Genomic DNA, 12,841 nt, shown 5'->3' with positions numbered 1-12,841 from the left:
TTTTTAATATTATAAACTTATTATAATATTATATATATTATATAAATTTATTATAACTTTTTATTAATTTAAAGTTTAATATTATAAAATTATTATATTATTTTTTAAATATTATTTTATGGACTACCTTATTATTATATTTATTTTTACACTAAACTCATGTTTTGACTAGCAATTATTTTAATTTATAATTTATTTTATATGAATTTTTTATTGACCTAATACTATTTAATATTAATTAATTAATGTGTTTTAATGTTTGTTAACTAGTCTTAATACTTAATAAGTTATTTGTCTAAAAAGTATTAAATTCAATCTTTTTAAGTAAAATTTAAAATTTAAATATTATATATATATATATATATATAAATAAATATGGTTAGGAGGAAATTTCACTAAATGTGACTCTCAACATAAAGATTAGTTATCAATTAGTTGATAAATATTTGGTATCACAAAAAATTGTAAAGTAAAGAAAGAAAGAAACAAACTTTCTCGAGATCAAGTAAAAAAAAAATCTATATGACACTAAGCTTGAATATGTAATTTTTTAAATAGCTCAAATTTATTTAAAAAAAACTAAAAAAGAAAATTGAAAAGTGGAAGAAAATGCACGGCATCGATATTTGACACTTGGATAATTTCACCAAGTGTGAGTTGTGTTTTATAATAAATAATAGATGAATTGACTTTTCATTATCTTTCAAAGAGATTTATCTTTTTCTTGATTCTTATTAGCAATATTTTGTAAAAAAAAAGTAAATGATTAAATTACTCTTTAAAATTATGTGATTACCAATTTAGATTTTGATTTTAACAAAATTTTAAAAAAGTTTTTGAAAGTGAATATATTATTTATTTAAGTCTTTCCATAAATAAATTTATTTATTTTAAATAAAAGTGTCTACATGACACAATAGTAGCATCTAGTATATATGTGATACATATGTGGAATGACATGTGTCACCTGAATGTACCACGTGACATATATGTTTCATGTGGATATGATTATAAAATATAATTATTTTAATTCTTGAAATTGTAATTTAATATTATTTTATTTTATAAAATTTTAACTTGATATTATTTTAGTATCCAAATATTATCATAATTTTATTTTAATAAAAAATTATGACTAAAAATTTTCACAATAAAATAAATAATTAAATTAATATTATAAATATGATGATAATTAAATTTAAATCATATTAAAAATTTGATATTTAATATTGTATCAACTTATATACATAAAATACAAACAATTATATTATGCAAGATCACTTTTAAGAAATTTCCTTTAACGAGAGAATTTTTAGATTTTTTTAATTTTATATCTAATTCGAATTAAATATCAATACTTTTAGAATAAATTATCATTAAATAAAAATAATATTATTCTATAATATAAATTATTTATCACAAATTTAAAATATAATTTATATATCTATATATAATTATTTATTCAAATTTTATATATAATTTATATATCCAAACATGAAATTTATTTATATACAAAATTTATTTTAAATTTTAATTATATAATAAACATTTAACATATATATTACACATATTAGAATATTAATTTTTTAATTTATTTTAAACATGTCATTTAATTTCTAAAATACATAAATAAGAATGATTTCTAATTTCTTGATATTTATATTTTATTTTATAATTAATTCTTTTACATAAATTATTTCTTATCTTTTTATTGTGAAAATTATTTATTATTTTTATTAGCTAAAAATTACAAAAAAAAATTAATTTCTTTGATATTCTATATTTTTTTTTAATTTTAATAATATATATACTATTTTTTATATTTATGTACTATAAAATAAATTAAATAACAAAAAAATAAAAATTTATGAATATTTTTATCAGTATGTTTATAATATTAACTTAATTATCTATTTTATTATGTAAATATTCAAGTTATAATTATTTATTTAAAATAAAATTATGATAAAATTTAAGTATTAAAATAATATTGAATTACAAATTTAGAAAAAAAAATGTAATATTACAGTTTTAAGAATTAAAATAATATTATATTTTATAATAATATGTCATATAACCATGTGATATGTATTATTCAATATATACATCATATGTATGTCACATAATATTATTTGGACATTTCTATTTAAAAAAATAGAGTTTATTTAATGAGAGAATTTAAATAAATAATATATTGCATTTTTAGAATTTTATTAGAATAAAAACTAAATTAAAAGTGATATATAATTTTACGAATTAATTTGACATTTACTTAAAAAAAAAAAAAAAAAAAAAACAAACTCACCCACGCTGTAAGTTTGAATTGTCAAACACAATTATATAAATCAAACAAATAACCTCATCGTTGGCAATTAATTATTCATTTACAAAACCTCCTACGTCTGTTTACCATTCAGGCGGAGCACATGGGAAGTGGACAAAGTTGTGGATTTCTTTTCGGGGTTGTTTGTCTTCTCTGGATTCTTCCATTAAAAGAAGGTGCACCTATGTTTATTTAATTCAAACTAGGAGAAAAGTAAAATATACAAAACTATGAGTATAAACAGGTGGAGATGAACATGTCATATGTGAATCCAATTAATTTCACTCAATTATATTTCGGCTAATAATAATAATACATAAAAGTTAGTCTTATTTTTGTTAGAAAAAATTATGCGATTCATCCAAGAACTTATTTATGTTTGATTTATTCATCTTTAATCTAATTAATTTTTTAATAATGAGAAATTATTATAAAATAATAATCAACGATTGAAAGTTATAATAAATATATTTTATTAATTCTTAAATGATGAACTAATTTAAGTCTGTTATAATAATAGAGATAAGTATTCTTAGTCTTGTCTATAAAAAAAATTAAAAAAAAACCTTTAATATTTCATTGTGAACTTAAAGAAGGACTACAAAATGTCAAAATGTAACAATTCTTATTTTTTCTAAACATTCAGGATGTATTTACATCCACAAATTTTTATTTTTCTTATATTGGAATATGTATTTTTTCGTTCAATATGATTTTAAATTGATATTCAAATATGTACTTATTTATATATTTAATAGTTTGGTAACAATGATTACAATTTTTACTATTATTATATATATTATTGACTAAAGTTTGTATATTTGTTAGAATTTTCACTAACTTATTTTTTATTATATAATTCAAATAATTGTTAGTATTGTTTAAGATATTATTGTAATTGTTTTTTGTTAGTATTGTTTGTTTCTTTCGAAACATGCATTATGACATTTGCATCTGTTAAACTTAGAAAACATGAATTAGCTTGGGACTTGTATCAATTTGGTTGAGTCCGTTTGGCACGATAAATAAATTGGGCCATTCTAGTGATTGACATTTTTGGGCTCCAATTTATAGCCAGGCCAGCTCAACTAGGCCCGGTGGGCCTGTTTTCCATTCACCTCGACAATGGTCGTTTCACGCATCCACGGAGTCTCTGATTTCGTTTGGTTTCATTTGGCAGATCGGAAGGACTAAGGAGGGGTGAATTGGCCTGAGCTCGACACAGCAGAGGAAACAGAGAAGAAAAATGGCGGTAGACGAAGTTCCAATTGACGACAAGGCAAAGAGGATGCGAGATCTGCTATCGAGTTTCTACTCCCCAGACCCTTCCATCTCCAACACCTCTTCCAAACACGCTTCCCTCGACGACATCAATTCCACCTCCTTCGATCCCGATCAGTACATGAATATCCTGGTATGCTACTCTTCTTCCCCTCCCTCAATTCACCACTCTCATCGCGGAATACAAACTTTATTCTATTCAATTAATGAACTATGAAGGCACACAAGTCCAATTTGGAAGGGCTGCTCCAACGCCACGTCGAAATGGCAGCTGAAATCAAGAATCTCGACACGGACTTGCAAATGCTAGTTTACGAGAATTACAACAAGTTCATCAGCGCTACAGACACTATAAAGAGGTTTATATATATATATATATATAACCATTTCTCGCTTGCTCTATCGTGTCAGAGTGTTGTGTGAATGAATGGTGATATTTGCTTCTCAAACAGGATGAAAAGTAACATTTCAGGAATGGAGGCAAATATGGAGCAGCTTCTTGAGAAGGTAACCGTAGCTTTTTTTTCCACTCCACCAACTTCATTCAAAAGACGAAGAAAGGGACTTTGATTGATAGGAATGCTCATTTTCCCCGAATGCAGATAATATCTGTGCAGTCCCGAAGTGACAGTGTCAACACTTCTCTGTTTGACAAAAGGGAGCATATTGAGAAACTGCACCGGACTTGTAATCTTCTTCGGAAAGTTCAGGTATTAGAGCAGTCTTGCACATATCATTATAATGGCTTTGCATCACTGTACAATTTATATTTCCGCATATCAATTAGTGATATGAGTTGTGAGTCTTTTGTGGGAATGGAATAGACCAACATTGAAGGAACTTGTTTGAGTTTTTTTTTTATTTAATTTTTTTTATACAATTCATCCAGAAATGTTTTGCAATATGACTTACATACTTTTCATGTTTGTTGAAGAGCAGTTCATATATGATCTACCTGACAGACTAGCCAAGTGCATCAAGTCAGAGTCCTATGCTGATGCAGTCAGATTTTACACCGGAGCAACGCCAATTTTTAAGGTTGTGTTTGACTTGTGTGGTTTCTGATTCAACCCATTGAATACTTTTGCATACAACATATTAATCAAGGTCTCTGAAATATCTTGATTTCCCCCCTCTTTCTTAGGCGTATGGAGATTCATCATTCCAGGATTGTAAGCAGGCATCTGAAGAAGCAATAGCTATCATAGTAAAAAACTTGCAGGTATTATTCTTTCTCTTGTGTCAGACTCTTTGGACATGAACCATAGGCCAAAATGCAAGTCACGGGACAATGGATTTCTTTATCTATTCCTTCTAACATTATTTTGGGCATGTAAACACCATTCCATGTTAAGTTGTTATTTGGCTGTATCCTACCTCACTTGTAAACAGCAATATCTGCTGATAACAGAACATGGTTTGAGGCTCTTGGTGAGTAGCTAGAGGCCTAGATGCTATCTGTTTTGGGGATAGATCCCCTTTAGTGACATTTTCACTAGACGAGATCTTATCCACTCAATGAATTTATATTAGATTTTTATTATAAAGTGAAGGTTTACAAGAACTAAGGGTGAGATTTTAATAATTGAGAGTCTCAATTTTTTTTTTTCATGAGAGGATCTCTTCCCATCTTTTATAGTTACTAAATTAGTGGTAAAATTGGATAGGATTAGCTTACCCTATCCATCATTTATAATCTAGTTTTCCTAACATGGGTAAAACCTTTTTAAGTTAATAAAATCAGTTAAGATAACCTCTCTAATATTTTGCTGAATAATGAATGATGCTCAATTGTGTTTAACAGAAGCTCCTTATCATGATTGACATTTTTCTCTCTAACCAGGGGAAGCTATTTTCAGATTCTGAATCAATACAAGTGAGAGCTGATGCAGCAGTGCTTCTTAAGCAGTTGAATTTTCCGGTTTGTACTTTTCTTTTATAAAAAATATCAGAATAGCATTGTGCATACTTGTTGAGATATGATGGGATTTTATCAGCTAGTAATTATTTGCTGAATGTTTACTATTAAATATATGTCCTTATGATGAATTATTTATTTATTATTTTTGGCATTGTATGAAGAGCTTTGGGCATCCACCATGTCCTCTTTTCCTCGCTTTTAGAGAGATAACATTATATTTTCTGGGGTATTATTAATAGAGGTTATATGATGCTAGGTTTTCAATTTATTGGCAGGTGAACAATTTGAAGGCAAAGTTGTTTGAAAAGTTAGAACAATCCATTACAGACATTCAGTTGAACCCTGGAGAAATAAATAAAGCTTCAGGGGACCATTCTGCTCATGAGGTAACAAGTGGCATAATGGTATCCTTTTGTTTAATTTCCTCCCTTCCCACCCCTTGATATCTGGTATTACTAATTTACTATCTTATCTTGGGTTACTTAAGATGTTGATGGCAAATAATATTAAAGTTATGTCTGTATCCCAAAGGACCAATTTAAGCATGATATATATATAGATGGTTCTGTGAAGCAATGTATGTGCAACACTGATCAGGACCATATGAGATGCCTATCTTAGGGGTACAGTCTTGTAGAAGATAGACACTTTTTGAGAAGATGAATATATATATATTATATATATATATATATATATATATATATATATATATATAAGTATTAAGTAACTCTAAAAATGTTGATACTCATGTGCTGGAAAAGGATGTTGATGAGTTGGCCAATAGCAGGAAATGAAGAAAAAAGTAGTGATTAGACAGTTAGACTGATGGCTGCTTCAATATCCATGAACGGTTATGTTAATTTATCAAATAATCTTCCAAGAGAAGATGAATGGAATGAGTTTATTATGACTGTTCCAATTCAAAATCTTTTTTTTCCTCTTCTATTTAGCCTAATTTACTTACATTAGTATGAATGTTTTCTTTGGTAACTGAGGTTATGACTGATGAATTAGATTTTATTTCTGTTCCCATTTCTTAATGTAGACTGCTATTCATGAATTTGTGGAGGCAGTTCGTGCTTTTCGAGTAATATTTCCTGATTCAGAAGAACAGTTGGTTAAACTTGCTCAAGATTTGATTACCAAGTTTGTATCTTTATTTACTACAGGAAAAGTTTTTATTTGCAGTAAATTAAATTTGTATTAATATGCTCACCTTTTAATGTTTGCTAGGAACTTTTTAATTAGTGAAGAGTATGTGAAGACACGGATTTGCCCAGAAGATCTACTTGGCATTCTTCGTAAGTAGTATGACTTTGCTAGTACTTTGATGTGTGTGTGTGTGCATTATTTTTATTTTTTATATTTCATGTTGTGTATATCCGGTACATTGGCGAGAGTTTTACACTTGCTACTGGGGACCTAACACAACTCTCACCCTTAACTCAGGCTTGGAACCAGCTATGAGAACCATAACTGGAGTTGTTGTTTTGTGACATTGTATGTCACCTAGTGGGATAAGGCTTTGTTGTTGTTGTTTTTGTTGTATTTTGTGTTTGGTGTGTATTTGTAATTTCTGGACATACACTTTATTTCTAAAGCTTGATGGCTTTTTAGTTTCAGTACCATATTAAATATATGAGCCAATCTCCTTTGATTCATATGTCTCTTATATGAAATGTAGTTTTTATATGAAAAATGATGGCACTTGTTTTTTGGTCCAATTTTGTTCTTTTATTGTCAATGACTTTTTAAATACGGAAGCAATTCACATTTCTTAGCATTTGTTCTCTTACCATTTATCCAGGTTCAATTTTTCAATATATCTTTGTGTCTAATCCTTTCTTTCTTCTTCTTGAGCTTGATGTTTTTCTATATGTATATTATTTTAATTGTTAAACCAGTCTTCCCTGCTCTTGATTTGACAATTTTTTTTTTTTAAATTTGTAATTACAGGAGTTATTTGGAATGATGTGCTCCTGATAGATGAAGTCTTACAGGAAGCAGCTCTTTCTAACCATTCACTTGAGGTTATCCATTAATCTTATTGGCTTAAATTTGAATCTGACCTAAGCAGTAGCTATTGAATTCTCCCATTCCCCCTATTTTCAGAATATAATCATTGCGAAATTCATGTTTTAAAAGAGTTTCAATCAACTAACCCTGAATATTTCCAGGATGCGAAGGTTGTTGTCACATCATATATTAGAAGTGCATTTTCTCATCTTCTGCAAGACATTTCAGGTTTATTTCTTTGACTGTATTCAGAAAGCTTCTGATATTAGGTTTCAGCTTGAAGTTTAAAATATTTACCGTACAATGCTACATGAGGATCAAGAAATTAAAAATCTTAGTTTGTTGATTGTACCAATGTGATTTTTTTTTTTAAATGATTAGAAGCATAACATGCTATAAATTATGTTGTTGCTGATTCTAACTTGTCAAAATAGCTCTGTTGTATATTCACATGATTTTAGCAACTGCAAATTTTTTTAGATTGTATTCTCAACTGTTCTCTGAGTTGGCATATGTTTGGTAGATTCCCTCTTACAAATCCTGAAAAAGGATGGAGCAGAACAGTGCTCTCTCGACGTTGTTCTTGATGCTAGCACAAAAGCAGTTCTCCAAGGTGGCTTGAATGTCTTGCTGGTAAGCATGTTTATAACATGCTTAGATTATTCTATGCAAGGTTATATGCAGTTATGCAGGCATGTATTGCTATAGTTAAGGTTTTCTTTTTTGTCATTTTATTTACATTTAACTTCTCTCCTTCAGGACTTCCACAAAATTTTAGATGATGACTCTGGGGTCCTAGTTAGACTGAGAGAGTTAATCATTGATTGGGTTCAAGAAGGACTTCAAGACTTTTTTAGGCAACTTGAGGATCAGTTCCTTGTGCTTTCGGGAAGAAATAATTCATCTAGTCAAGTACATGGTTTAGTGGAGGGAGCTCAAGGTGACAAAGCTTTTGCTGGCCTTGTCCTTGTGCTGGCACAATTGTCTGCTTTTATTGAACAAACTGTCATCCCAAAAGTTACTGAGGCAAGGGTCCATTTGATAGACTTGTATTTTGATTCCTGATATTTCAATTTCTGTAATTAATTTTTATTTCATATCCTCTGGGTATACCTTAAAATTTTCCTTGTAATCTTCAGGAAATAGCTGCTTCCTTTTCTGGTGGTAGTGTTAGAGGCTATGAATCTGGACCTGCCTTTGTTCCTGGAGAAATATGTCGAAAATTTCGATCAGCTGGTGAAAAATTCCTGCACCTGGTATGCTTTTAAGTTCATATTTTATTTTCAATGGAATTGCAATTTGTTTGGCACGCTCTGTATATTGGCCTTGACTGTATGACACTCCCTCATTCTTATTCATCTATCCCTCAGGTAATGCCTAAAGCCTGCTGGGTGTTTTTCAGCTTGATTTTAATATTTTTCCCATAAAATATTTATGTTTCCAAGGAAAAGAGGGTTTTTAATTTGGTTAGCCATTTAGGCCTCTAGGCAGTGCTTGTTTGCGTGTGAAATACAATCCCAGAATATGTGAATGTTGGACTAAATTTCGGTCTTTGAATGGTGTGGTTGTTATATTATGTATTGTCTGCTTTCTCTCTTGAGCTGACTGGTTTAGCTTTATGCTGTTAGTCGCTTTTATGTGGAACAATTTGTTGAGATATTTGAGAATGATGGCATACTGCAAGTTTTGAAACTGAATTCTTCAGTGGCTTTGATTGGAATAAGTGGTGGGAGACTTTTTATGATCCTATGGAATTTGTGCTATATAGGTGCTTTTGATTGAAAAATGTTCACGTTTTTTTAGAATGTTTGGTTGTCCTTTGAGTATATTAGGGACAGATAGTCCATATGGCTTTGCTTTGATTTTCTGGGATGGTATCTTTTGAGGGACTTTTGTCTCATTTTCAAACGAACTAGCAAGCTTTACTTCACTTTCTTTGTTTTGTAGTACTATTTCTTGAGTGCTTTTGTTTTGGATGATATTTAATCTCCATTCATCTGTACCTATTATGTCCTGAGTCCTTTATTTCTGTTTTCATTATTTGAAAAAATTTCTTTAAATTAAGTAGTGTTTGCACATACTGTTTGGTTCTTTTCAGTACATCAATATGAGAACTCAGAGGGTATCACTCCTCCTGAAGAAGAGGTTTACCACCCCTAATTGGGTTAAGGTCCGTTTGTTATAAATCCTTTTCTCAAGCGTAAAAGGCTGGTGATTGGTTATCTTTGAAAGAGCTTGAATCTGAAGTGTTTTTTGTTGCTTTACACAGCATAAGGAGCCAAGAGAAGTTCATATGTTTGTAGATTTATTTCTTCAAGAGGTTGGTATATCTGCATATTTAAATCAATCACTCTTTTCTGTGTCTTTTTGAGTTTCATTGGATGGTTTAAACATTGTAATTGAATATCAGTCTCATTAAATTTTACATATCTGGAATATAATTGATGAGCATGAAGCTTTATATTTCTATTTGATGAAAATTAATTGAAGCAAACGTTGGAAAATTTTATTTCTTTTATTTAATCTTTTGTTCCAGCTTGAAGTCATAGTTAATGAAGTGAAGCAGATTTTGCCTCAAGGTAGACGTAAGCACCACAGGACTGATAGTAATGGAAGTACTGCTTCATCAAGGAGTAACCCCTTACGGGAGGAGAAACTGGGTAGGTCAAATACTCAAAGAGCAAGGAGCCAGCTTTTGGAAACGCATCTAGCAAAATTGTTTAAGCAGAAAGTTGAAATTTTCACAAAAGTAGAGTATACACAGGTATTGAGTGATTACTTTATTGGTGATTAATATTTAAATAATTGGTTGGGAGCCAGTATATCATTTCTCTTGCGAACTGCAGGAGTCTGTTGTTACAACTATAGTTAAATTGTGCCTTAAGAGTTTTCAAGAATTTATCCGACTCCAGACTTTTAACCGAAGTGGATTCCAACAAATTCAATTGGATATCCAGTTCCTAAGGATACCTTTAAGGGAAATAGTTGAAGATGAAGCTGCAATTGACTTCTTGCTGGATGAGGTTGGAAAAATTGTCCTATTTATAATTTTTCATAGTGATTTGATGCATTTTCCCCCATGAGAATTACCTTTAATTTTACTCTTTTTTTTTTTCCTGTTCTAAACTCATCCGAAGGCCCTAGGTTCTTAATTCTTATGTGACTCCTGTGCATTTATGATTTTTGTATTTTTTGGGCACAGGTGATTGTTGCTACCGCAGAGAGGTGTCTAGATCCGATTCCATTGGAGCCTCCCATATTGGACAAGCTTATACGAGCAAAGTTGGCCAAAACAGAGGAACAAAATACAATTTCTTCATAAACATTTTGTGGAAGTAGAAATATATAAAAAAATGTGTTTGCTGTGTTTGTCATCTCTCGTAGAACTTTGTCATGGTTTTGGCCGCTGAAAAGTAAATTGGTTCCTGTTCTTTTCACTTTGTAAATCTCTTGTAAGTTGTAACATATGTCACATTGCCATGTTATTTGTGGAAACATTGAAACATGAAAATGTTGTATGCATTCACTCGAGAGTAAGACCAAACTAATGTAATTTTTTGACAGAAATCTCTTAAGTTGTATCCATTCACTCTGTTATTTTTTGCTTCCTCATCTTACCCAACGTCTAACGTGTACGATGTTTAACAACAACCCACAAATCAAATTAGTCAACGATCAAAGGCTGAAAAACGCCTTCCCGTTGCCAACTCTTGACAGATTTCTGGGAGAAACTTCGTTACCATCTAATTACAAACTACAGTAAAATTTATTATAATTTATTAAGTTTTATAATAACTATTTTAAAATAACATAATTTTTAATGGTTTCAAAAAATATAATTTTTTATTTAGCTATTCATACATCTAGCGATATTCATAACATAGTACATGTACACCAGTGAGCCATATCCATTTTACATATTAATTTTATGCTTCACCTTTGAGCCTAACGTAGGAAGTGCCTGAAAAAACACGTGATTTTCGAAAGAAAAATAAAATATTGGCCCGTGGGTCTGTACTTATGATTATTAGTTTATTACTACTATTTTGGGTGCGATGTTGGTAAATCACATGACATACGAGTGAAGCCGGACACAACTTTCGGAAGACATTGAAGTAAATAAATATCGACCATGACATACGAGTGAAGCCGGACACAACTTTCGGAAGACATTGAAGTAAATAAATATCGACCTGCTCGAAAAGACAAATTTAATTAACTTTACAATGTAAAAGATGCCCGTGCCGTGTTCTGTAGGAACTTACCACGTAAAAAAAAAAATCAAATTTATATTATAAGTTAATCATCATAGGAAAAAACAACACGATAAATATTTTTAAACTTCTAAAAAATCAAGGATTTTTAAAGAATGCGAAAATGAAAATTTTAAAATACATGGAGTTTGATAAAAAATATGAAATGAAGTAAAATTATGTGGATATTAGTTATTATTGTTTAAATTATTTAAATGAAATGTTTTTCATTCGATTTAATCCATTAAATATTTGTTCTTTTCCCTAATTTTGTCATTTGTTATATACATTTTTTTACTTCATTTTATCATAAAATAGTCAAATAGTAAAAAAAAATATTATATTTATACCTTTTCATTTCACCCATTATTATATATCCAAACTCTCGCCTAGTGATAAAAAATTAATAAATAAACTTTTCATTTTCTAACAAACAATTGACATCATTTACCAAATATATTTGTTCTTGTATGTTGTACATGTATATAGTTTTTACATTCTGTATTATTTACTGAACTTGATGTCATTTCTTGAATATTTATTATTTCGAGTGTGGATTTTAAAATTAAAAAAGAAAATATTCTTTATAATATTTGAAAATGTTATATAAGATTTAAATATTTGGGGGAAGGTAATGAAATTTTGATAATTCAAGCGCTAAGGGATTGGATTACATTAGATGCTCCAGGAAAGAGTAATATTTATCAATTAACAAAAGGAATTAATTAAAGTACATACTTATAATTTAGAGTCATTTATTTGTGAACACCTTTAAAAATTCCTTTCACTTAATCGATGTAATCAAACAATAACCATTAAGAGTCAATGAAGTAATCAAACAATACTTTTAATATAAAAATATTTTTTGATTTTTTTAAAATTATTTAAGAAAATGATAAGGAAGTTACAAAATTAAAATGAAACCTTAAGTACTATAAAAACAATGAAGTAATAAATACACAATAAAAATATGAAAACTTAAATTAATATCATATCAATAAATAAATATTTCATAAAAATATTTTTAAAAAAATAAACTTAGGTTGG

General features: G+C 29.1%; 1 protein-coding gene across 1 annotated transcript; it reads left to right on the top strand.

Moving 5' to 3' along the window:
• The first annotated feature begins 3,486 nt into the window (after window positions 1-3,486).
• Window positions 3,487-11,126, top strand: LOC109808396 (vacuolar protein sorting-associated protein 51 homolog). Its single transcript, XM_020371391.3, has 20 exons — window positions 3,487-3,737; window positions 3,824-3,963; window positions 4,057-4,111; window positions 4,207-4,314; window positions 4,544-4,642; window positions 4,749-4,826; window positions 5,448-5,525; window positions 5,801-5,911; window positions 6,571-6,671; window positions 6,759-6,826; window positions 7,482-7,555; window positions 7,703-7,769; window positions 8,065-8,174; window positions 8,301-8,567; window positions 8,681-8,797; window positions 9,640-9,711; window positions 9,811-9,861; window positions 10,078-10,305; window positions 10,388-10,564; window positions 10,744-11,126. Exons 1-20 carry the CDS (start codon window positions 3,570-3,572, stop codon window positions 10,861-10,863), a joined length of 2,289 nt encoding a protein of 762 aa, XP_020226980.1. The 5' UTR covers window positions 3,487-3,569; the 3' UTR covers window positions 10,864-11,126.
• Window positions 11,127-12,841: the final 1,715 nt, after the last annotated feature.

Source organism: Cajanus cajan, chromosome 7 (assembly GCF_000230855.2).
Source record: "Cajanus cajan strain Asha chromosome 7, NIPB_CcT2T_4, whole genome shotgun sequence".
Lineage (NCBI taxonomy): Eukaryota > Viridiplantae > Streptophyta > Magnoliopsida > Fabales > Fabaceae > Cajanus > Cajanus cajan.
Note: the sequence above shows the minus strand (reverse complement) of the source record. Positions and strands in the feature narration are given on the sequence as shown.